The sequence below is a fragment of the Malaya genurostris genome, chromosome 3, assembly GCF_030247185.1.
Source record: "Malaya genurostris strain Urasoe2022 chromosome 3, Malgen_1.1, whole genome shotgun sequence".
NCBI lineage: Eukaryota > Metazoa > Arthropoda > Insecta > Diptera > Culicidae > Malaya > Malaya genurostris.
In genome coordinates, this window is record NC_080572.1 from 139,873,740 (window position 1) to 139,900,399 (window position 26,660).

Here is a 26,660-nt window from a genome sequence, read left to right on the forward strand (position 1 = left end):
TCACCCTCAAGCATAGAGTTCTTGAAACGACCAACACCATGCTTGAGTAAATCATCTACCGAAAGACTCGCTTGGGTAACAACACCGTCAATTTCGACAACTTTGGAGGGTATGTAAACTTTATACTCTCTAGTGAAATGTTCCGAAGAGAAAATATCATTCGCTTGTTTCAAATTATTTACAACAACACTATTTTTATCATTATTTACTTTTATGATCTCTTTGATTGAGGAGAATCGTGATGTCAAACCTTTAGAAATTTGTAAAATGTTTAATGGCTTTGATTTACGTCTAAAAAAGACTATCCAAGGCCCAGAAGAGCTCTCCTGATATTTTTTCGTTCGTGGGGGTATAGGATTCATGCTAGGATTTACGTCCATTTATTCATCCATCACATTAAAATTTTTAATCAAACTTTAAAATAAAAAGTGAAACCAACACTACACAGTACTCAATCAAAAGGAAAAAATAAACTTCTACCTTGAAATTGTTGTCTATCTCTGTTGCACTGCCGTCTTGATTCTCGTTGCTCTAGATGTTCTTGTTGGATGTATCTGAACGTTGATACAATGCTGAAGCTCACTGTAGCGATAGAATACGATGTGATGCTACTGCTACCTGACATCCAGCACCACACGATTTCCGATTCTCTTTTATCTTCACCAGCTGCAACTAGCGCAGGTCACCGGTATATACCTGCGTGTTGTATGGCAGTGGAAAGATCGAGTTGTCTTGTCTCCTTCTTCCTTGTGCTCCGCACCGATATGCTTCTGCACCGAAGTGCCTTTGCACTCTCCTGCTCAGCACTTGTGGTTGTATATTGTGGCCTGGGTAGAGCTTGGGAAACGCCCTTTGTTGTTGCTTTCACCAGCTTGGCCCAGCACTAGGGCTCTCTTATGCAGCACGACTATACGTTTTAACGGCTGCTGCCAACAGGTCTCTACCTGTAGTTCAACCGTTGTCGTATTAACCGCGTGTAAACCAACCAGCGTTATTAAACTGTTCGCTTCTATACCCAACCTTCTCGGTTGAACGGCTATTACTGAAATGAAATTATGTTTCTGAATTTTGTCCAGATATATTAACAATCCAATTCTTCGAATTTACTTCTATTTATTGGCAAATTTCAGAATACATTCTGATCGGAAAACATCTGTTTAATAGATCACTAACTTAAGCACTTTGAGCATATCCCGAATAATAAATTTATCTCAATATCGAGAGGTGCACTACGTACGTTAAAAACTAGTTTTTTCTTAGAATCATTCTTTTTTCATGTAATCAAAAAGTGAGTAACATGCCGAATGGCTGTTTTCCGGGTTTTGGCTTTAGAAAGTTATTGTTATCTGTGTCAAAAAAATTGATTGTGTAGCATCTGTAGTAAACCTATAAAAGCCAAACATTGTTGTAGTGAATTTCGGATATTAACGAAATATAGACTGTTTAACGTTTCAATAGTTACATTTATTGAATACTTAGTAGGCGCATAATATTTCTGCCTGTATGTTAAAAACTGCGTTTAAATCATTAGAAAATGGGGAGGTTTATCTCATATGCATGATTCAAACGCTTACCTACCTTTATTCAAATAATAGCAACTCATTTAAATTTTAAAGTTTCCACGCGTTGCCTAATCAATGCTTATATATTTTAGTTATTAATTTCTTTGTTTATTAACTGTTGATAATATTGAGTGGAATTTAAATAAACATGCCTAAAATTTGATTTTTTTTTCAATTTCGTTCAAGGTAAGGCAACTCATACAATTAGTGATATGTGTGAAGATATTTATCCATATAATATCATTTATAACATTAGTCAGATATCGCACATACATTTACACATCGTTTGAGTAATTAAAGTGATTTTCTAATTGGGATTAATTAGCAAGATTCATTTTTTCAGCTGTCTTATAAAAATGCTTGAACTATATTGATATTTTTACAGATTTGACTGTAAATTTACGGATTTATAATGAATGTTCCATATTTTGGTAGATTTTTGAATAGTTTCAACATGTGTTGAATTTTCACAAAAAAAATTCGTAGAACCAATTCGAGTGCGCCGACTATTCGAAATTTAGGCATCTATATTCGTACTTGTTACTGTTGATGATTAGTTACCAAATTTGCTTGTTTCTTACGAACACTAGATTAATTTCGCTTTGCACAGTTTTGCAATGTTTTGAGTTTTCGGCCAACATTAAATGTTTTTGTGTATAACTGAAAATTTACATGCATTCAAATTTGATTAACTCACTATTAGTATAACATTAGTATATTCATAGATGTAATTGAATTATTCTATTTCGAAAAATAGAGAAAAAATTTTCAGAGCATCGCAATAGCGGGAGCCGTCTTATCGACCAAAAATGCACACGTGTAAAAATGAATAGAGGCAAAACTGATGCATCGCTTTTCGAAATTATTAAAACATATTCATAGAAGTAAATATTGATTGAATTTACATTACTCGGATATGTTACTTACTACTTTTATTACTTGACAATGGTAATAACTGCATATGCTTAGTAATTATTGTTGATTATAAAGTGATCTAAGTGCAAATTCCTAAAATTAAATTCTCTTTATGAATATATTTTTCAATTTTTACTTAATGATATTTTTTCGGTATCGTTGACGATGCCGAGCTGATACCCAGAGACTATACATTATCTTCGACGTCCTCTTCTGTAATGGCGTTCACCAAATCTTCAACTGCTTGGTTCAAATTACCTGTGAAATAAAAATTTAGATAATAAGTCTAACAAATTACAAACCTATTCTGGTAAAACGAAACATTTAAAAACTGGATGAATGATTGATATAAAGAAAAACCCTTCTTAAACCACCTAGTGGTGTGATAATGCCTTTCTCTTCTTTCATAACAGACTGTATTGAATGGCGAACATGGTAACTTGTGGGTCTTTATTGCTGAGTCAAATTACAATAAATTTTGTGTGAAACAGGTGGCTTTTTGTGAAAATTTTTTCGACTAAGCAAGTGACTAATTGTGCTTTAAACAGATAAGTAGAATGTGTTTTGTAAATACTTTTATTTTGTGCTGTAAATTGTGTCAATAATCGCCGTGTGGCGATCGCTCAATCAAAGCGGCGTCGTACCGTGGTATATTGAATGCATTGTCTATTGTTTTTGCATGGTTCACTTTGCTTTAATTTCTCCCCCAGCTGTGTGCCGGGCCGGTTTGGTTTGTGCATGAATGATGGGTGAATGTGTGAAGTGTAAGGAAAAAATAACCATATCAGATATTAGAATAACATGTTCAGTTTGCGAGAATGGTTATCACCAGCGCTGTACTGGGCTTACGAGAGCCATGGCCGGTTGGGTTTCAGATACACCGGCGCTTTTGTTTAAATGTGCTGATTGTTTGGAAGGTGTCGCGGTATCTAATATGATGCCAAAGGATGATGTTCTTTCGCTCATTAGTAAAGTAGTAGTAGTGAAGAAAGTAGTGAAGAAAGAGATGGAGAAATTCAAATTCATCACTGATTTGTTTGCTGCTGTGCGGGAGAGTATCGAGGCACATATTAATATCGCGATAGAGAGTGGAATCGAGAGACTAATTAATGACTTCCAATGATGCTCTGGAGAGCAAAATGGCCTGTTTAGAAAACAGTGTGGCCAAAAAGTTGAAAGATTTGAAAAGTTTCGTGATTGTGAATAATCAGCGCAATGATAATGAATTAGTCGTAATGAAGAGAAAGAAAATTGCTGCAGATAGAAAGACTCATTCGGAGTCAGATGGAAATCCTAGACGCAAAAGAAAATATAATGTCTAATAGTGATGATGAACCACATGATAAAAATGTTGATAATGATAGTAATGACGAAGTTTTTGATAAGAATAATAAATAAGTCATACGCGGATGTTCTTTCTGGTAAATTATCTAGAAATAGAACGAAAAGTAACAGAAAACGTAAGACTCGCTCGGTTATTATGATTAAACCTAATGAGACTTCGCAAACAATTGGATTGGATCCAAGCACACATAAAATTAGTAATTTCAAAAATGGTAAAGATGGCTCGATTATTGTTGAGTGTGCAGCAGGAGAGGATATTCAGTCACTGGAAGAAAACATTGGTACTGAATACAATGCTGTTATACCCAAGCCCGGGAAACCAAAACTGAAAATAGTGGGGATGAGTGATTGGTATACCTCTGATGTATTTATTGACCTATTGAAAAGTCAAAATCAGGAAATTTCGATTGAAGATGTAAAAGTTGTTGCTGATTTTGAGAAGCCACGCTTCAAATATAACAAATATAGTGTTATAATTGAGGTTGATAGAAATACTTATTCCAGCTTGATGGCAGTCGGCAAGGTTTTCGTCGGCTGGGATAGGTGTTCGGTTTTCGAGTCGTTCAACGTATTGCGCTATTTCAAGCGTGGTGAGTTTGGTCACAAGAGCACCGAATGCTCCAACAATGAAAATAGTTCCAAATGCAATGCAGCTCATAGAACATCTGAATGTACTTCAACTGATTTTAAATGCGTTAATTGTTTAGAAATGAACACGGAACGTAAAATGGATTTAGACACCAACCATCCAGTATTTGGTAAGCAGTGTTCCGTATATCTGAGATTGCTTGAAACGAAAAATAACAACATTATGTCAATGGAATAGCAACTAATGGATGAGAGGCATTCAGATATTTTGTATTTGAACATAGCCGGTTTGTCTTCTAATTATGTCGCATTGCGTCATCTTGTAGAGGATAGACATCCTTCATTAGTTTTGCTCTCAGAAACACATGTTGTTGATTTTGACGCTTTTGATAAGTTCAGTGTTCCGGGTTACACTGTTGCTTTTTGTTTGTCCCATTCCAGGCACACGGATGGAGTTGCAATTTACGCCGAGGAATCAATTTTATTCAGCATTCAATCAAACGAAGCAGTTGGAAATAATTGGTTCGTGGGTATATCAGTTGAAAGAGGCATGCAGATGGGAAATTATGGAGTTGTTTATCACTCTTCAAGTTCAAGCGACCGCCAGTTTCTGGAAATTCTAGAAAACTGGTGGGAGAATTTCGTCGATTTTGGTAAACTAAATATTATTACTGGAGATTTTAATACTGATTGGCTCAGTGATCAAAATTAGAATCAATTGAAACAGTTAGCAGAATCATTCAATTTGAAGCAAACTGTGACAAAGCTCCGAAGCAAACAGTTCCTGGTCTCGGAAAACTCAATTTTGGGAAGAAATTCCCACCACTTCCCGGGATACCGAAATCCCCAAGTGGCCCTGAAAACCCAACAGAGAACCAACTGGGTGCTGGGCTCATAAAATTCTCTGATTGGATTGGATTCTCTGTTGTGGATTGGATTTTTAACACCTTCAATATTTCTGATCCTCTTAAAAGCCTATTTTTGGCTTTGATACCTACAGCTAAAACTTTTTTGAAGCAGTTGACTACAAAATGGCCCCTTCTTTCAGCGATCGTATCCTTTGATGGCTAACTCATCCACCAAGGTCACGGATTCAATCAATGTTTTACAGTGGAATCGTAGAAGTATCATCCCAAAAATAGATCCTTTTTTTCCTGTGAATAATCTGAAATATGACGCATTTGCATTGTGCGAAACTTGGCTAACATCTGATGTATCCCTAAACTTCCACGATTTCAACATTATTCTCCTGGATCGAGATGGAGGAGTACTTTTGGGGATCAAAAGGTGCTATTCCTTCTATCAAATTATCCTCCCCTCGATACCAGGTATTGGAGTTGTCGCATGTCATGTCACAATGAAATGTAAGGACCTTAGCATTGCTTCTATCTACAATCCACCAAGAACCACGGTTGGGTACCGCTGGCTTAGCAATATCATGAAGCTCCTTCCCGCGCCGACGTTAGTTTTAGGAGACTTTAACTCTCACGATACGGGATGGGGTTGTCTTCATGATGACAACAGATTAATCGCGATCTATGAGCTTTGCGATAACTTCAATATGATTATTTTGAATACCGGAGAAATGACACGGATTCCCGCACCACCAGCAAGACCAAGCGCGCTGGATTTATCCCTATGCTCGACCTCGCTACGGTTGGATTGCACGTAGAAAGTGATCCTCGATCCCCACGGTAGCGACCATCTACCTATGGTAATTTCAATCGCTTGCCAATTAGAACCATCGGAGACAATCAATGTTTCGTATGACCTCAAACGAAATATTGATTGGAAATTCGATGTCTGAAAAACTAGCAACAGCACAAGAACTTCCTCCGAAAGAAGAGTATATGTTTACGGCTGGCTTGATTCTCGATACTGCGATTCAAGCTCAGATGAAACGTGTACCTGTCGCGAAAACCAAAATCCGTCCTCCTCACCCGTGGTGGGACAGAGAGTGTTCATCACTCAACGCGGAAAGATCATTCAAAAAGTTCTGAAAAAGTGGAACACCTGATAATTATCGGAATTACGCGGCGTTAGACACGCAAATGAAGAACTTAGTCAAAGCAAAGAAACTTGGTTATTGGCGACGGTTTGTTGACGGATTATCAAAAGAAACATCGATGAGCACTCTTTGGAACACAGCCCGACGAATGCGTAACCAAAACGCCACGAATGAAAGCGAGGAATATTCCAACCGCTGGATATCCGATTTCGCTAAAAAAGTATGCCCAGACTCTCTTCCGGAACAAAAGATCTCCCGCGGCGCGACATCAAATACAAACGACATCTCACTCGCACTCATGTAACAATAAAGCCTGGGGCTAGACAGAATTAAATTCAACTTGTTGAAAAATCTCCCTGACCCTGCCAAAAGGTGCTTGCTGAATTTATTTAATAAGTTTCTTACGCGTAATATTTTTCCACACGACTGGAGACAGGTGCGAAGGATTGCCATCTGAAAACCAGGAAAACCAGCCAACGATCACAGTTCTTATCGGCCGATTGCTATGCTTTCCGGCATCCGGAAATTGTTCGAAAAAATGATTCTCTTTCGTCTTGACAATTGGGTGGAGACTAATGGCTTGCTTTCAGATACACAATTTGTTTTCCGCAAGGGAAAAAAAGAAGAACGATTGTCTTGCGTTGCTCTCAACAATAATTCAAATGCGATTAGCTCGCAAAGAACAAATGGCATCAATTTTCCTTGGCATCAAATGGGCTTTTGATTCAGTCTCAATAAATATCTTATCTGAGAAGCTGCATCAGCATGGTATTTCGCCAGTTATGAACAACTTTGTATATAATCTATTGTCCGAGAAACACATGTATTTCGCGCATGGTGATTTGTCTACAATACGATTCAGTCACATGGGTCTTCCTCAGGGTTCTTGCCTAAGCCCCCTTTTATACAATTTTTACGTAAACAACATTGATGAATGTATCAACACACCCTGCACGCTAAGACAATTTGCGACGACAGCGTTATTTCTGTTATAGGACAGAAAGCTGCTGATCTTCAAGAACCATTACACGATACCCTCGACAACTTGTCAACATGGGCTCTTCAAATGGGTATCGAATTCTCTACAGAGAAAACTGAGCTGGTTGTATTTTCAAGAATGTGATCACCAGCATAATTACAGCTTCACCTAAGGGGTGAAACCATAGATCAGGTCTTCACATTCAAATATCTCGGGGTCTGGTTCGACTCCAAAGGCACCTGGGGATGTCACATTAGGTATCTGAAACAAAAATGCCAACGGAGAATCTACTTTCTTCGTACGATAACCGGATCGTGATGAGGTGCCCATCCAGGAGACCTGATCCGGTTATACCAAACAACGATATTGTCCGTGATGTAATACGGATGCTTTTGCTTCCGATCCGCGGCGAACATTCATTTCATCCAGCTGGAAAGAATCCAGTATCGTTGCTTGCGTATTTCCTTAGGTTACATGCAGTCAACTCATACGATGAGTCTCGAAGTGTTTGCGGGCGTCTTACCGTTGAAAAATCAATTTTGGGATCTCTCATATCGATTGCTAATCCGATGCGATATTTTGAATCCGATGGTGATTGAAAACTTCGAAAGGCTTGTCGAACTCAATTCTCAGACCCGATTTAATTAATTGTATTTTGATTACATGGCTCAGAATATTAACCCTTCTTCGTTTGTTCCCAACCGTGCTCATTTCTTGGATACTTCTGATTCCACTGTGTTTTTCGACACATCCATGAAAGAAGAGATTCGTGGTATTCCGGATCACGTACGCCCTCAAGTGGTCCCCAATTTTTTTATAACAAATTTAGAACAGTCAGCTGGGAAAAGATGTTCTACACTGACGGATCAAACATCAACGAGTGCACAGGCTTCGGCATCTTCAATCAAAACATCACCGCTTCTTACAAACTCAGTGATCCGGCGGATTTTTTTCGAGTATTGAATGGCGAACATGGTAACTTGTGCGTCTTTAGTGCTGAGTCAAATTGGGATAAATTTTGTGCGAAATAAGTGGCTTTTCGTGAAAATTTTGTAACTAAGCAAATGACTAATTGTGCTTTAAACAGATAAGTAGAAAGTGTTTTGTAAATACTTCAAATTTGTATGCTATTTGGTTATAATTGCCGCATAATGTCTACTATATCGATTTTGATTGGTTCTTTTCGACAAGCATTAACTGAGAGAGACGAAAGATATGAAATGACAAGACGGATAGGTTTTTAAGATTGATTCAGTTACAAATTGAGAACGGAAAAGCCTAGGCAGGCTCATATAGGCATGATCAGAAGAAAGAAATGAATTCTAATATACCTTCTACTTGAGGGGGTCGAACACTAAATTTGAGTTCCCAAGTAAGGTCGTGTAACAAGTGTAGTTTTTCACCACACTATGCTACTGACTGTTTTAAATTTATAACTGATTCAATCTAGAATACCTATCCGTCTTTTCATTTCATATCTTTCGTCTCTCTCAGTTAATGCTTGCCGAAAAGAACCAATCAAAATCGATATATACTTCTAATTTGTGCTGTAAATTGTGTCAATAATCGCCGTGCGGCGTGCATAGTCTATTGTTTTTGCATGGTTCACTTTATTTTAATTTCTCCTCCAGCTGTGTGTCGGTCCGGTTTGGTTTGTGCATGAATAATGGGTGAATGTGTGAAGTGTAAATATCATGAGTAATATGAAGAAAGAGATGGAGAAATTCAAATCCATCACTGATTCGTTTGCTGCTGTGCGGAAGAGCATCGTGGTGAATATTAATATCGCGATAGAGAGTGGAATCGAGAGACTGATCAGATCACCCAATGATGCTCTGGAGAGTAAAATGGCCTGTTTAGAAAGCAGTGTGGCCAAAAAGTTGGAAGATTTGAAAAGTTTCGTGATTGTGAATAATCAGCGCAATGATAATGAATTAGTCGTAATGAAGAGAAAGAAAATTGTTGCAGATAGAAAGACTCATTCGGAGTCAGATGGAAATCCTAGACGCAAAAGAAAAATTATGTCTAATACTGATGATGAACCACATGATAAAAATGTTTATAATGATAGTAATGACGAAGTTTTTGATAAGAATAATAAAAAGTCATACGCGGATGTTCTTTCTGGTAAATTATCTAGAAATATAACGAAAAGTAACAGAAAACGTAACACTCTCTCGGTTATTATGATTAAACCTATTGAGACTTCGCAAACAATTGGATTGGATCCAAGAGCACATAAAATTTGTAATTTCAAAAATGGTAAAGATGGCTCGATTATTGTTGAGTGTGCAGCAGGAGAGGATATTCAGTCAGTGGAAGAAAACATTGGTACTGAATACAATGCTGCTATACCCAAGCCCGGGAAACCAAAACTGAAAATAGTGGGGATGAGTGATCGGTATACCTCTGATGTATTTATTGACCTATTGAAAAGTCAAAATCAGGAATTTTAGATTAAAGATGTAAAAGTTGTTGCTGATTTTGAGAAGCAACGCTTCAAATATAACAAATATAGTGTTATAATTGAGGTTGGTAAGAATACTTATTCCAGCTTGATGGCAGCCGGCAAGGTTTTCATCGGCTGGGATAGGTGTTCGGTTTTCGAGTCGTTCAACGTATTGCGCTGTTTCAAGTGTGGTGAGTTTGGTCACAAGAGCACCGAATGTTCCAACAATGAAAATTGTTCCAAATGCAATGCAGCTCATAGAACATCTGAATGTACTTCAACTGATTTTAAATGCCGTCATTGTTTAGAAATGAACACGGAACGTAAAATGGATTTAGACACCAACCATCCAGCATTTGGTAAGCAGTGTTCCGAATATCTGAAATTGCTTGAAACGAAAAATAACAACATTATGTCAATGGAATAGCAACTAATGGATGAGAGGCATTCAGATATTTAATGTTTGAATATAGCCGGTTTGTCTTCTAATAATGTCGCATTGCGTCATCTTGTAGAGGATAGACATCCTTCATTAGTTTTGCTCTCAGAAACACATGTTGTTGATTTTGACGCTTTTGATAAGTTCAGTGTTCCGGGTTACACTGTTGCTTTTTGTTTGTCCCATTCCAGGCACACGGATGGAGTTGCAATTTACGCCGAGGAATCAATTTTATTCAGCATTCAATCAAACGAAGCAGTTGGAAATAATTGGTTCTTGGGTATATCAGTTGAAAGAGGCATGCAGATGGGAAATTATGGAGTTGTTTATCACTCTTCAAGTTCAAGCGACGGCCAGTTTCTGGAAATTCTAGAAAACTGGTGGGAGAATTTCGTCGATTTTAGTAAACTAAATATTTTTACTGGAGATTTTAATATTGATTGGCTCAGTGATCAAAATTAGAATCAATTGAAACAGTTAGCAGAATCATTCAATTTGAAGCAAACTGTTCAGAAGGTTGGGTTTCGACGTCGCCAATGAAACACGTCGTTTAGCAACTCAATACAATAAGCAGCTTTAAGCTGAAATTTATTAATTTGTTAGAAATTAACATTATGAATTCATCATTTCCTTCTACTCACATTTAGTGTTCAAATACGATTTTAACATAACCTTTCTTCTGAACCTTTCTCACTTTAGATACTTCAATAGCCCTGACAAATGAAATAGTATAGTTCAATTCTTAGTTAATTTAAGTTCTATACAGTAAGTAGATAATTACATGATAGTATATATTTAGATTAAGTGTAAGGAACAAGATAGTACCGGCGGTTTTTACCTGTTTACCCACGTGATCGTGTTTTACCCTATCGTCGAATACGAAATTTAACTTCACTTCCATCGGTTGTGTGCACTGATCGTAGGCACGGAGTTGGTAACAAACGATTGGTGTTCCGTTCTGGAATGGTCGTTTTGTTAACAGCTTGGATGATCAAACGTCGAACAAAATGCCAAGCACTCCGTGGATCACATAGACGTGCGGGTTTCGTATGATCTTCGACTCAACTCTCACGTTAGCACTTATTTCTCCTATCCTCATTCCTTCTTCTTTCCTTTGTTCTCCGTTCGTATTCAGTCGTGACAGATATCGCTGTCACTGAGAGGCCGAAACTACACTTCCGTTTTCAGTGTTGGCAGACCTGCTATTTTCAACACAAACTGTGACAAAATTCCGAAGCAAACAGTTCCTGGTCTCGGAAAACTCAATTTTGGGAAGAAATTCCCACCACTTCCCGGGACACCGAAATCCCTAAGTGGCCCTGAACACCCAACAGAGAACCAGCTGGGTGCTGGGCTCATAAAATTCTCTGATGTTGTGGATTGGATTTTTAACACCTTCAATATTTCTGATCCTCTTAAAAGCCTATTTTTGGCTTTGATACCTACAGCTAAAACTTTTTTGAAGCAGTTGACTGCAAAATGGCCCTTCTTTCAGCGATCGTATCCTTTGATGGCTAACTCATCCACCAAGGTCACGGATTCAATCAATGTTTTACAGTGGAATCGTAGAAGTATCATCCCAAAAATAGATCCTTATTTTTCCTGTGAATAATCTGAAATATGACGCATTTGCATTGTGCGAAACTTGGCTAACATCTGATGTATTCCTAAACTTCCACGATTTCAACATTATTCTCCTGGATCGAGATGGAGGAGTACTTTTGGGGATCAAAAGGTGCTATTCCTTCTATCAAATTATCCTCCCCTCGCTACCAGGTATTGGAGTTGTCGCATGTCATGTCACAATGAAATGTAAGGACCTTAGCATTGCTTCTATCTACAATCCACCAAGAACCACGGTTGGGTACCGCTGGCTTAGCAATATCATGAAGCTTCTTCCCGCGCCGACGTTAGTTTTAGGAGACTTTAACTCTCACGATACGGGATGGGGTTGTCTTCATGATGACAACAGATTAATCGCGATCTATGAGCTTTGCGATAACTTCAATATGATTATTTTGAATACCGGAGAAATGACACGGATTCCCGCACCACCAGCAAGACCAAGCGCGCTGGATTTATCTCTATGCTCGACCTCGCTACGGTTGGATTGCACGTGGAAGGTGATCCTCGATCCCCATCTACCTATGGTAATTTCAATCGCTTGCCAATTAGAACCATCGGAGACAATCAATGTTTCGTATGACCTCAAACGAAATATTGATTGGAAATTCGATGTCTGAAAAACTAGCAACAGCACAAGAACTTCCTCCGAAAGAAGAGTATATGTTTATGGCTGGCTTGATTCTCGATACTGCGATTCAAGCTCAGATGAAACGTGTACCTGTCGCGAAAACCAAAATCCGTCCTCCTCACCCGTGGTGGGACAAAGAGTGTTCATCACTTAACGCGGAAAGATCATTCAAAAAGTTCAGAAAAAGTGGAACACCTGATAATTATCGGAATTACGCGGCGTTAGACACGCAAATGAAGAACTTAGGCAAAGCAAAGAAACTTGGTTATTGGCGACGGTTTGTTGACGGATTATCAAAAGAAACATCGATGAGCACTCTTTGGAACACAGCCCGACGAATGCGCAACCAAAACGCCGCGAATGGAAGCGAGGAATATTCCAACCGCTGGATATTCGATTTTGCTAAAAAAGTATGTCCAGACTCTCGTCCGAAACCAAAGATCTCCCGCGTCACGATGTCAAATACAAACGACATCTCACTCGCACTCTTGTAACAATAAAGCCCGGGGCTAGACAGAATTAAATTCAACTTGTTGAAAAATCTCCCTGACCCTGCCAAAAGGTGCTTGCTGAATTTATTCAACAAGTTTCTTACGCGTAATATTTTCCCACACGACTGGAGACAGGTGCGAGGGATTGCCATCTGAAAACCAGGAAATCCAGCCTCCGATCACAATTTGTTTCGGCCTATTGCTATGCTTTCCGGCATCCGGAAATTATTCGAAAAAATGATTCTCTTTCGTCTTGACAATTGGGTGGAGACTAATGGCTTGCTTTCAGATACACAATTTGGTTTCCGCAGGGGAAAAGAAAAGAACGATTGTCTTGCGTTGCTCTCAACAATAATTCAAATGCCATTAGCTCGCAAAGAACAAATGGCATCAATTTTCCTTGGCATCAAATGGGCTTTTGATTCAGTCTCAATAAATACCTTATCTGAGAAGCTGCATCAGCATGGTATTTCACCAGTTATGAACAACTTTGTATATAATCTATTGTCCGAGAAACACATGTATTTCGCGCATGGTGATTTGTCTACAATACTACTCAGCCACATGGGTGTTCCTCAGGGTTCATGCTTAAGCCCTCTTTTATACAATTTATACAATTTATAACTGATTCAATCTAGAATACTTATCCGTCTTTTTATTTCATATCTTTCGTCTGTCTCAGTTAGTGCTTGCCGAAAAGAACCAATCAAAATCGATATAGTACTTCTAATTTGTGCTGTAAATTGTGTCAATAATCGCCGTGCGGCGTGCATTGTCTATTGTTTTTGCATGGTTCACTTTGTTTCAATTTCTCCTCTAGCTGTGTGTCGGGCCGGTTTGGTTTGTGCATGAATAATGGGTGAATGTGTGAAGTGTAAAGAAAAAAGAACCATATCAAATATTAGAATAACATGTTCAGTTCGCAAGAATGGCTATCACCAGCGCTGTACTGGGCTTACGAGAGCCATGACCGGTTGGGTTTCAGATACACCGGCGCTTTTGTTTAAATGTGCTGATTGTTTAGAAGGTGCTGCGATGTATAATATGATGTTCTTTCACTCATTAGTAATATGAAGAAAGAGATGGAGAAATTCAAATCCATCACTGATTCGTTTGCTGCTGTGCGGAAGAGCATCGTGGTACATATTAATATCGCGATAGAGAGTGGAATCGAGAGACTGATCAGATCACCCAATGATGCTCTGGAGAGTAAAATGGCCTGTTTAGAAAGCAGTGTGGCCAAAAAGTTGGAAGATTTGAAAAGTTTCGTGATTGTGAATAATCAGCGCAATGATAATGAATTAGTCGTAATGAAGAGAAAGAAAATTGTTGCAGATAGAAAGACTCATTCGGAGTCAGATGGAAATCCTAGACGCAAAAGAAAAATTATGTCTAATACTGATGATGAACCACATGATAAAAATGTTTATAATGATAGTAATGACGAAGTTTTTGATAAGAATAATAAAAAGTCATACGCGGATGTTCTTTCTGGTAAATTATCTAGAAATAGAGCGAAAAGTAATAGAAAACGTAACACTCTCTCGGTTATTATGATTAAACCTATTGAGACTTCGCAAACAATTGGATTGGATCCAAGAACACATAAAATTTGTAATTTCAGAAATGGTAAAGATCGATTATTGTTGACTGTGCAGCAGGAGAGGATATTCAGTCAGTGGAAGAAAACATTGGTACTGAATACAATGCTGTTATACCCAAGCCCGGGAAACCAAAACTGAAAATAGTGGGGATGATTGATCGGTATACCTCTGATGTATTTATTGACCTATTGAAAAGTCAAAATCAGGAAATTTCGATTGAAGATGTAAAAGTTGTTGCTGATTTTGAGAAACCACGCTTCAAATATAACAAATATAGTGTTATAGTTCAGGTTGATAAGAATACTTATTCCAGCTTGATGGTAGCCGGCAAGGTTTTCGTCGGCTGGGATAGGTGTTCGGTTTTCGAGTCGTTCAACGTATTGCGCCGTTTCAAGTGTGGTGAGTTTGGTCACAAGAGCACCGAATGTTCCAACAATGAAAATTGTTCCAAATGCAATGCAGCTCATAGAACATCTGAATGTACTTCAACTGATTTTAAATGCCGTCATTGTTTAGAAATGAACACGGAACGTAAAATGGATTTCGACACCAACCATCCAGCATTTGGTAAGCAGTGTTCCGTATATCTGAGATTGCTTGAAACGAAAAATAACAACATTATGTCAATGAAATAGCAACTAATGGATGAGAGGCATTAAGATATTTTGTATTTGAGCATAGCCGGTTTGTCTTCTAATTATGTCGCATTGCGTCATCTTGTAGAGGATAGACATCCTTCATTAGTTTTGATCTCAGAAACACATATTGTTGATTTTGACGCTTTTGATAAGTTCAGTGTTTCGGGTTACACTGTTGCTTTTTGTTTGTCCCATTCCACACACGGATGGAGTTGCAATTTACGCCAGAAAATCAATTAAATTCAGCATTTAATCAAACGAAGCAGTTGGAAATAATTGGTTCTTGGGTATATCAGTTGAAAGAGGCATGCAGATGGGAAATTATGGAGTTGTCTACCACTCTCCAAGTTCAAGCGACCGCCAGTTTCTGGAAATTTATTTATTTATTTATTTGGGAGCAGGGAATAGCCCGCTGGAGCTGAAATTTACAATCTCTCTCTCCAGCAGGCATAAAACCTCCTCATCTTTTTATATCAACAGATTACAAAGATCTAACAGATATACTGCTTAATACTAAGGGCTTAAAGTAAAATTACTCCCGACGAGGGTCAAGAGTGACTGGACGGTGACGTTGAGGGCCGCATCCTGCTGTCCGTGAGGGTCCGCGGGAAAACCCCCAAGTCACAAACACTCGGCGGGTGTCCGGCATGCTGGACATCAAAGAGAGTGGCCCTCGGAGAGCGGCAATGCAGGAAAAATGGAAATACATGAGCACATCGATTGAATAGACGACACATAATGGAGAAAGGTTCATTATAGCCATAATTAGTGCGAGCGGTTTGAATTCTCAGGAATTGATGAGATCGAAGATTTCGAGAATGAATATTTAAATTTAGTTTGCCTAACAATTCGGGGCAATCAATTTGAGATTGCAACAGATCTGACACGAATATTGCCCTGGAGAGATCTCGGCGAACAGATAACGGGTGTAGATCGATCAGTTTACAGTGCTCCTGATAGCTTGGGAGGTTGTTGGGATCTCTCCGAGGAAGACTACGAAGAGCAAAGCGAAGAAATTTACGCTTAATAGCTTCGATGCGATTGATGTCCAGTTTATAATAGGGGGCCCAGACGACAGAAGCGTATTCTAAGATAGAACGAACCAGTGCGCAATATAGTGCTTTTAAACAATATATGCTTTTAAAGTTCTTTGTGACTCGAAAAATAAAACCAAGTGTCTTGGAAGCCTTGGAGATAATAAACTCGATGTGATGTTTGAAACTAAGTTTAGAATCCAAAAGGACTCCCAGGTCCTTTACAGTCGATTCTCGCTTGAGGATAGTTCCGGAAATAGTATAGTTAAATACTACCGTTGTGCGTTTGCGGGTAAAAGAGAGATCACGGAACATTTAGATGGGTTTAATACCATTCTATTGAGGTCGCATCAGTTGGAGAAAATATCCAACTGTTTTTGTAGGAATCTGGCATCTTCATGATCTTTAATAAGATGGAACAATTTAAAATCGTTTAATAAGATGGAACAATTTAAAATCGTTCTAGAAAACTGGTGGGAGAATTTCGTCGATTTTGGTAAACTAAATATTATTACTGGAGATTTTAATATTGATTGGCTCAGTGATCAAGATTAGAATCAATTGAAACAGTTAGCAGAATTCTTCAATTTGAAGCAAACTATGAATGAATTTACAAGAATTTTGAGATACAGTAAAAGATTGAGAGATCACGTGTATTCCAATTTCGTTAGTGTTTATTCAAATGTGGAATCCGATTGCAAGATTTCAGATCATGAAACAATTGCAATTTCAGTAACGAGTAGCTCTAGAAATGAGGAAGATACTGAAGTTGGTTTCGATTTCTGTGTTCGTGGACAAAATTTCACTTCATATTTACGCTCAGTTTCTTGTTAGACAAAAGTGTTGAAATAATTCAATATATATGATTTGTCACTAAGTTATAATGTTATTAGTGCAATTCAAATTTTAGTTCTCTCGATATTGATTGAAAGAGATAGGAATTTCAAAATATACTTACTTTGATTTTCTGAAACGTTGAAACGTTCTATGCAATATAACTTGAATATTTTGAAGCTTCCGATCTTTTACCGATTTTTTGATATTCTACGGAAAACCTGAAACAAATTCAGAATTTTATCATAGCGTTTGTTTTGCACATAAGATTTGTTTAGATCTTTGTGTGATTCAATACAAATATATGATTGTTTAAAGTTTAGGTATATTTATCAGAATTTTCCAGATTTTCAGAAAACCAAAGCTTCAGTTTTTTTGTAACCTATGGCCAGAATAGATTTTATAATAAAAAAAAAAGTTTTTTTTTTGTTTCACTTATAGAGGTTTTTACATTAATGTCATTCGCCTCTTCGGGCCAGAAAAACTTTCTGACCCTATGTGCGTGGTTGGGAATCGAACCCAGGCGAGCTGCGTGAAAGGCATCGACTTACCCATCACGCTATACCCGTCCCCAATAAAAACTTTTTTTAATCCACTTACACATTACAGCAAGATTATTCAAAGTACTTGAAATTAAAAATTAAAAAAAAATTTGAACCCATTTTTAAAGACTTCTTTTGCATAATACTGATACATTTAAATACTGCTTTTGAATTTAACTCGAAAATCGATTCAATTTGAGAAAATGAAGTGAGCTCTTTTTTGTTATATATATAATATATATATATATATATATATATATATATATATATATATATATATATATATATATATATATATATATATATATATATATATATATATATATATATATATATATATATATATATATATATATATATATATATATATATATATATATATATATATATATATATATATATATATATATATATATATATATATATATATATATATATATATATATATATATATATATATATATATATATATATATATATATATATATATATATATAGATTTGAACCACTATATCCGGTATTTCTGGAACAGGTATCGTAAAATTCGGATCATTAAACCATCAGATAATATGAACTACAAACTGAAACAGTTTTAAGCTCAATTCAGCTTGAGTTTAGTTTCAAAAAAATCTTATATGAGCTTTTTGACCCTAGACTCTTGATCTGCAATCTAGAGAAAGTCATTAACCAATTTCAAGAATTCACTACATCGTTATTTATAGAAATCACCATATCTCGGGAACCGGAAGTTTGATAGGAATAAAAATTGATTCGGTTCGGTTGATTCGTTTTCGAAAATAGCTACTGACATTATTTCCATTTTTTGGTGCCTATCACTCTGTAATTCCAGAATCGGAAATCAGATCCAGACGAAATTAATGAACTTTGCATGAGACAGCAAGTCCATCTAATTGAATCCATGTTTTTGAAAATTAGGCCTGCCATCTCCGAGAAAATGTGTTATAATTTTTATTCTTCTGGTGTATATCACCTGGATCCAAATGAAAGTCAGGAACTTTGTTTGGGATTGGGACCTTTTATTTGAACCTAAGTTAGTGAAAATTGGTTCAGTCATCTTAGGGAAAATTGAATATTATTATTTTCATTTTTTTGTATATCACCCTGTGATTCTGGAACCGGAAGTCAGACTCAAATCAAATTCAGGAAATTTGCATGAGATCATTAGATCTTTCATTTGAATTTAAGTTTGTGAAAATCGGCTCAGTCATCTCCAAGAAAATAAAGTGACAATGTTTGCCACAAACACACACTCACACACAAACATTCACTCAGTTTTTCGAACTGAATCGAATGGTGTATGACATTCGGCCTTCGGTTGAAAAGACCAAAGTTATTGCAATGGCTTTCTATATAAGAATGACAAATATATAATAGTTATAAATTTTTATTTAGCCAAAATGTTTCCAATGATAGAAATTGTTTGAATTTGTGCAAATTTTTTTGAGATTCTTTGAATATATAATATTGTTCATCAATGCATTGTTGCTGGTAATGATTCTAATCATTTTTAGAATAAAAATGCATATGTTGTAGCTTTCATTTATGATTTATATGCAAACATGTGGAAAAAATTGAAATATTTATATATTTATATACAAAAAAATCACCGGTTTTTTAAGGTTTTCTATAGACAGTACAAAAATGTGAACTGTGCATTAATTGCAGCAAATAAATGATGTGTAAAAATATACAGGTCATCGCTTTAAATTTTGATATATTTAAGGTCATAGCAAAAGCTCTCATCTTTTCTGAGATTCCCTATCTAGTTTTCACTATAATTTTGGTAAGAAAACTCTATGTTTCGTTTGTTTCCGTGTATTTTATTTCTTGAAGCTGTATCTTTCCCATGGTTAACAAATTTCGGAAATCGGTTGCCAAACCACAAGTTATGGCTTCGTAAAGATAGAGTTCTCAATATTCTATTCACGATGACTGCATGACTACAAACTTAAATCAATCCACAAACTTCTCAAAATTCGAGGGTGTAAAGTTTATCGAAAATTGGTGAAGTAACATCTGAGCTATGACAGCTCGAAGTTACCATTCCAACTTTTTGTTAGTCTAACATTGATGAGCCGAAGGTGAAACGTGAAAAAAGGCTGAAATCAAATATGTGCTTTTTTGTACAAACAAAAAGCCTAAATGTTAAGTACACATAGTAAACGTCTGACCTAACGTGAGGTAAATCAAAAATATATATAGTCATGGAAAGACAAATTTACAAGGACAAATGGTCGACGACCCTGAAGACAAAACTTATTCTTACGCTTTCAGTCGTAGACCACGCGGGTCTCTGCTCGACCTTGGTTGTCAGAACGAGGGTTGCTCCCCGCAGTCACTGGTGCAATTCATGGTTCATTCACCTTCACGTACCGTCTTCCATCTGCACTCTGCCAAAGACCATTTCGATTTCATCACCTCTAAACAGAACTCGTAATGGGTGGCTGACATTATCTTCTCTCGAGCCCATACCTTTCATGTACTTTATCTTTGACACATTGATGTCTAGTCCGATCCGCTTGGTCTCGGCTTTTAGTTCGATGTATGTAACGTTCATCTTCTCAAAGTTGCGTGCTATAATGTTAATATCATCAGCGAAACCAAGTAGCAGGACGGATTTTCAGAAAATCGTGCCCCTTGTGTCTATCTTCGCTCTTCTTATCACACCCTCCAATGCAATGTTGAATAGCAGACACCAGAGGTCATAACCCTCTGCAACCTTGCCGTAATCCTATGCGAGTTTCGATGGGACTCGAGTTTATTCCCGATACTCGAATAACGCACATCACTAGATCCATCGTAGCTCCGACAAATCCTACCTGTTTGTCCGATAATCCGTAGTCGTGCATGATTTTCCATAGCTGATCTCAATCGATTGTGTCATAGGCTGAATTAAAATCGATGAATACGTGATGTGCACATTGTATTTGCGGTATTTTTGCAACAACTGGTGGATGGCGAATACTTGGCCCGTGGTAGTACGTTCGCCCGTAAATTCTGCCTGATATTGTCCCACGAATTCGTTTGCAATCAGTGAAAGTTCAGAAGGGGGGTCGTCGAAATACTGCAGCCACCTCTCGATCATCTCACAGTCGTTCGTGAGAAAATTTTCGTTGGTGTTCTAGCACATATCGACCTGTGGCACATGGCTTCTGCGCGTACGGTTAACCTTCTCGTAGAACTTCCTATTGACGCTTTTTCTACGGGATACCGAGTGTAATCTGTTCCTCGCCTGTCTGTTTTGCTCCTCGTTTGCTCTCGTCCGGTGTTGCAGTTCGTTGCAAGCTGCATTCTTCTCTGTCACTAACTGTACACATTCATCGTCGAACCAGCCGTTTCTTACGTTCGGAGCCGCCATACCTAGTGTTGTTGATGCAGTGCTACATATGTCAAAACGGATGTTTCTCCAGCCATCTTCAAGATGCGTCAAGCTGCTCTTCCATTAGTAGTGCCACTGCCAACTGCTGCGCATAATCTTTAGATACTCTAGACCGCTCCCGAAGCCGCTCGATGTTGAACTTGGACATTTAAAGGCAACAAAGTTAACACATCGTTGGCCATTATTGTTCGATGCGGCATGCAGGCTGTTCGGCTCAATTACCCGTTGACGCATCTTACCCAGCACAACGAAGCCTGTCCCCAGCTTATTCGTTATGCCACAGCTTTGGTAGAAGATATCCGCTCTATGTCCGTTTTTCCACAACTTCTGTCTCGTCCAACAAAGCTGAAATGCAACATTACGACGTCGAAGTAGCGAGGATTTAGTTCGTCGTATATTATCCTGTCGTAGTCTGCGAAAGCGACTTGCAGTTCCATGTTCCAAGTTTCCAGTCATACTACTTATTTCGTCGCGTGAGTCTATGCCGATTGTTCCGGGTCATATTTTCTTCTATATTGTTTGAAATATATATTTTACGGGTGGCTTATTAGCCTTACGCCATTCCACTGTCTCGTCGGACGATCATCGTACTTGCTCTGTTTAACGTTCCAACTAGAACTAGGACGATCCCGTTGGTGGATTTAACTGGACGGGATACAGCATTTCATACTCAGCCGTTGGATACCAGAAAAGACGCTGTTAGAAGCCGCTCCTAACATGGAGTACAGACGCTCGGACATCCTCATAAGAAGACCCTCTTCCCTGTCAGTATACGACCAAAGCTTCCATTGTCGCTGGTTACCCGATCTCCGCTAGGGTAGCTCGTATTCCAGCCAGTACCATGTGAAAGTAGGGATAGGAGTTACCGAACTGAAGTCTAGAGGACCACAATTGCGTCTATTTCGCGCCATAGTCTAGTCAGTCATTCATCAGACAAAGCTGCAGGAGTTAAAAAGAAGAGCCGAGGAAAACAGAAAGAATGCAACTAAAGCAAATCTCGGCAATTCAATTCGAACCGCTAAGCAGACGTAAAGTTTCTGCTTTTTACAGAACACTTTTTATTTGGCACCGAAGTGCCACGTCCTTCCTAACGTGCCGAACGAAAACGTTTGTTTTTGGCTTATGCTGGCCGATTCAGGTATGGTCATTTAGGGGTTTTCCCGTTTGTGTTTAGGGTACATACCCGTTTGAAATTTCTTTACGTTTCGTCTTTGACTCATCCATCAGTGCAGAACAGTTCAAATTGAACTGGCTAATGCAAAACTCGGCAGTTCAATTTGAACCACTAAGCAGACGTAATATTCCTGCTTATTACAGAACACTTTTTATTTGGCACCGAAGTGCCACATTCTTCCTAACGTGCCGAACGAAAACGTTAGTTTTCGGCTTATATTGGCCGATTCAGGCATGGTCATTTAGGGGTTTTCCCATTTGTGCTTAGGGCACATAACCGTTTTGAATTTTTTTTACGTTTCGTCTAATAGTAATAAACACAAGACTGTGGACTGACGATATTTATAGAATATTATATTTAAACCATATAACACTTACTGAAAATGCAAGCATGACACAAACAGCAGAATTCTTCGACGTATGACAGGCAACTGCCCTAGTCCAAACTTATAATGGTTCCATTCGGAACCTCGATACATTCTTAGACTCAGCAATACTGCAGAACGAATTAACGCAGCCAGAGCATACTGCGATGGGAATAAAATTCTTAAAGAACAAGGTTATTGGGATAAGTTAGACTGGGTATCCCCGACCCTGCATGTTAGGATGCTGCCCGGATAGCATCTTATGAATTATTGATGACGCTACTCGACTACTTCCTTGCTCGTATATCAGATTTCTCATTTTTCCAATAGTTTCGGCATCATAAACGCCAGCTTCCATTAGACTAGGAAGTGGTGTGTATGTCCAACTTGTATTTATATCTGTAGTTAACTGTTTAGGCGCTGTCGTCTCTCTTATTCGCCCATCGATGGTGTACCAATTTCCACCTAACATAAATTTGGCCGGAAGTAACGGCGTACAGTCGATTTTCGTGCCTCTTTGTTGTAAAATTCTAGTCATCGGTGCAATAAACATCGAACGGTTATTGTATGATACTGGTATCTCCTGATAGCATTCATACACTGAGCGGAGTGTTGTAAAAACTGGTTTGCATTCTAGCACGTACAATATTTCTCCTTCTACAACTGCTGTATACCCAGACTTTCTGATGATGCTCGTGGCGAACTCGGCAGGATTCAGTCTGGCCAATGTCAGTTTCGTTTCCATTACGGATTTGTCGAGTTTGCACATTTCGACCATAATAAAATTATACACGTCGTCCAATTTTTGCCCTACGTAGTTTTCGACCATAGTTATCTTTGATATATGTAAATATATCGTGGTTCATTCCTATCGATGCTGTGTTGCGAAACAGAGGTCGTATATTTGTCGTTTCCAATATAAATGTTCTATGATGATCCGTGGAATATCCTCCGTAACCACATACCTTTGCAAGTTCCTTCGTCCTAATGGAGAACAGATGTGAATTCGATATCGCCGTATACATTACTACTTGACGCTGTTCTTTTCCTTTGGGATTAGGCGAAGTTTTGTTTACTAATGCTTCAAATATAACTTCGAATTCGGTGTCCTCGCATTTGTTATTGAGGTTCACGTCCTATGTTATCGTTCTGCGGAATATAAACAACGACCCAAGGAATATTGACAAATTAAACCATGCCGTAATTGAATTTGGTCGTTATCTAAGTCGACTCTCGCTGCATATTCGTATAAGGATATCTCGTATCTATAGTACACTAGAGCTTTAGACCATGTATATTCAGCTGTGCGATAAGTTTCGCCGGTACAGCTGCTACCGCTGATGTTTCGCCTAGCGTAGTCGCGTTTACTTTTGCTTCATTTATGTTTATATTGTGGGTCAACGGTACTGAGTTGAGAGTATGAGCTATTTGACAGTTTTCAGCCGTAAACGATATATGCAAAACCTCGCTCATAATCCGAAGTATGCGAGTGCATTCCACAATACCTTATTTCTCTTTTGATTATAACTTTGCACTGGTATATTTTTGCGATAGATCTAGCATTTCTCTGAAGGACTTGAATAGACACTTCGCTACACGGAGAACTCGCAGATCACAAAATTACAATATTGCAATTGTTGTTTCACGCCCTGGTTGTTTCAACAAAAATGTTGTTGATTTAACTAACATATCTGTTGATTTTGACATAACCATTCAGGTAACCGAAATTGTTGTATTCAAATGCTGTCACTTGGTGGAGAACGAAGATAGCAAAACGCAGAACAAAAAACTACAAGGATCAGCCCCATGGGGTTGTTCGAGCCGTTGATGTGGAACAAGGCAACCAAAATTTACAATGATTGACATTTTCAATTAATCGTCACACTTTTGAATCCACAAATGCACAAGAGTCAGCTTAGTTTGATCCTTATTAGGAATCAACACCGAACACGCGAACCCAGAATATAGACTCTATTTATCGTGATATGTATTTGTTTCGTAGCCGACGGAATTACATCAATAGCCCAAATGGACGTGCTTGCGATACGGATATCGATATTTAATCTTCTCTTCACCAAGCTTGTGTTCAAGTTTTGTATGCAAGCAGTTATTTTTATAGCGTTTCTCTACCATTACTACCATTTTCCGATTTCGGTTGAAGAGATAAAATATTTCTCATTATCAATCGAGTTCATCTTATATAAATTAGAAATTAGTCTTATGCACTCAAAATTTACCCTGGGGTAGTTGTCAATTTCTCAGGCGAAACGACATAACATGGAATTTCATCCAATCTAGCATGACACAAGATCAGAGCATACCAATAAAAGCTTCAAATCGCTTATGGCACTTTTTGTCTTGCTGTGTAGCAACAACCTACCTCTAGCAAGCTACGCATAAGACTGAAACGTTAGCTATAATTTCGATTCTATTGGTAGATTCGCGTGCTTCCAACAGCTTTGCTTTTGCTTCGATTGACCAATCAGAGCGCTGCTTTCCCTTTGATATATCGCTTACTCCTTCAAAACCGTCGACTATGGCAGAGAAATCCGGCATGCCGGAAATTTTTTGCAGCCAAAATAGGACACTGCTAGCTACTAATCAACATTCAAATGATATAAACTTTAAAATACATGGCTATGAACATTCAGATCAATACGTAGAAATATTTCCAATCAAATGGAGACATAATATGAATAATTGATACAAAATTGACTGAGCTTTAATTGTTCCAAACCTGACCACATTTCTACGTGTATTTTTCTTGAGTTTCTAGTTTGCACCGCTATATAGAAAACAAAAATGTGTTCCACATTAAAACCTCTTCATTTCACCAGAAGCGTTTCATATTGAAAATTTTCAATGGTACATGAACGTCATTTATGTTAGTTACGTAGTGGTCGTTTTATGTAAATGAAAGTATGCAGAAGAATATAACAGTTAATTGTAAAACAAGTTTTCCGTGTGTTAAATAGATATTCCTACAGTATAAATGTTTTAATTTCATCTGAGAGTAATGTATTCTAAGACATTTCATGTCAATGTTATTAAAATCGCCTAACGCTTAAAAATTTGCTGCTAAAGTGAAGTGGTACTATTTGTATTTTCTTGAAAGTGTATCTGTAGCATTAGGTTTACCAGCGAGCCAATCTGCAAGTGAAGGAAAAATTTCTTAATTCCCTGTGACCAGAAAAATTCTGGTGAGTTCCCTTTTGAGAATTGTAATCTTTTGGTGCATTTATATATCCTTTGTGAGTTTAGTGATAAGATATAAGCAGTTATTTAGGTAAAATTTCGTTGTTCAAGCAGTGAACGATTAGCTGCCCCCCCGAAGAGGCTAACAGTAAAAAATATTTATTGCAATTGGCGTCTTAAGTTCAAATAACTGAATAATTGGTTGAGACAACTGAGACATTTTTTTGCTTTCATGTATACAAGTTACTTTGCTGGAATTGGAGGCAACCCATTACTTGTTAAATTTTCTAAAATTGAACTCAAATTTTTAATATAATAAATTGATGATATATGAGTTCTAGCCGCATAAACATCAGGGCTTGTTTTTAATTTATAGTTTATCAGAAAACGAGACATATGTGTCTCGGGTAGTATTATTTTGTCATTTCACCCGGTTTTCATAATTCCATCGTCATCTAAAAATGGCTCTAAGTCTTCTATAGGACTACTAGAGTCCACTTGTTCCTTATTTTTCAAACTAATTATCTCCTTACTAAAGGCTCTTTCCTGAGCAGATCGGAATATAAACTCTTTGGCCCTATGCTCGTCTACTATCGATGGAATATTTTTATTATAAGTTTGTCTACTCACCTTTGCTTTCAGGGTGTCAACAAATCGCACAACTAATTGTGCTGCCTTTCTAATGGCTTGCCAAGAAGTGGAATATAAAAACAGGGAATGTTTCTTTTGGTTCTACTTTGTTGTATCGCATTTTTCTCGTACATCAAGTACCGCGGGTCGATTAATTACACCCTTCGCGGTGTTTCTTGTAGCGGATCTTACTTGAACTGTTTGAACGTTTTCTAT

The 26,660-nt window shown here is 37.8% G+C and overlaps 1 protein-coding gene across 12 annotated transcripts in view; it reads right to left on the bottom strand.

Moving 5' to 3' along the window:
- Window positions 1–1,442: 1,442 nt before the first annotated feature.
- Window positions 1,443–26,660, bottom strand: part of LOC131438020 (dystrophin, isoforms A/C/F/G/H) — a 1,278,256-nt gene continuing 1,253,038 nt past the window's right edge. For 11 of the 12 annotated variants that reach the window (XM_058607784.1, XM_058607783.1, XM_058607782.1 and 8 more), the window contains one exon: window positions 1,443–2,735. In XM_058607784.1, the coding sequence (XP_058463767.1) occupies window positions 2,665–2,735 (71 nt within the window). In that variant the 3' untranslated portion in view covers window positions 1,443–2,664. Of the gene's footprint in view, window positions 2,736–17,263; window positions 17,361–26,660 lie in introns of all 12 variants that reach the window. The other variant, XR_009230868.1, reaches the window with a different exon arrangement.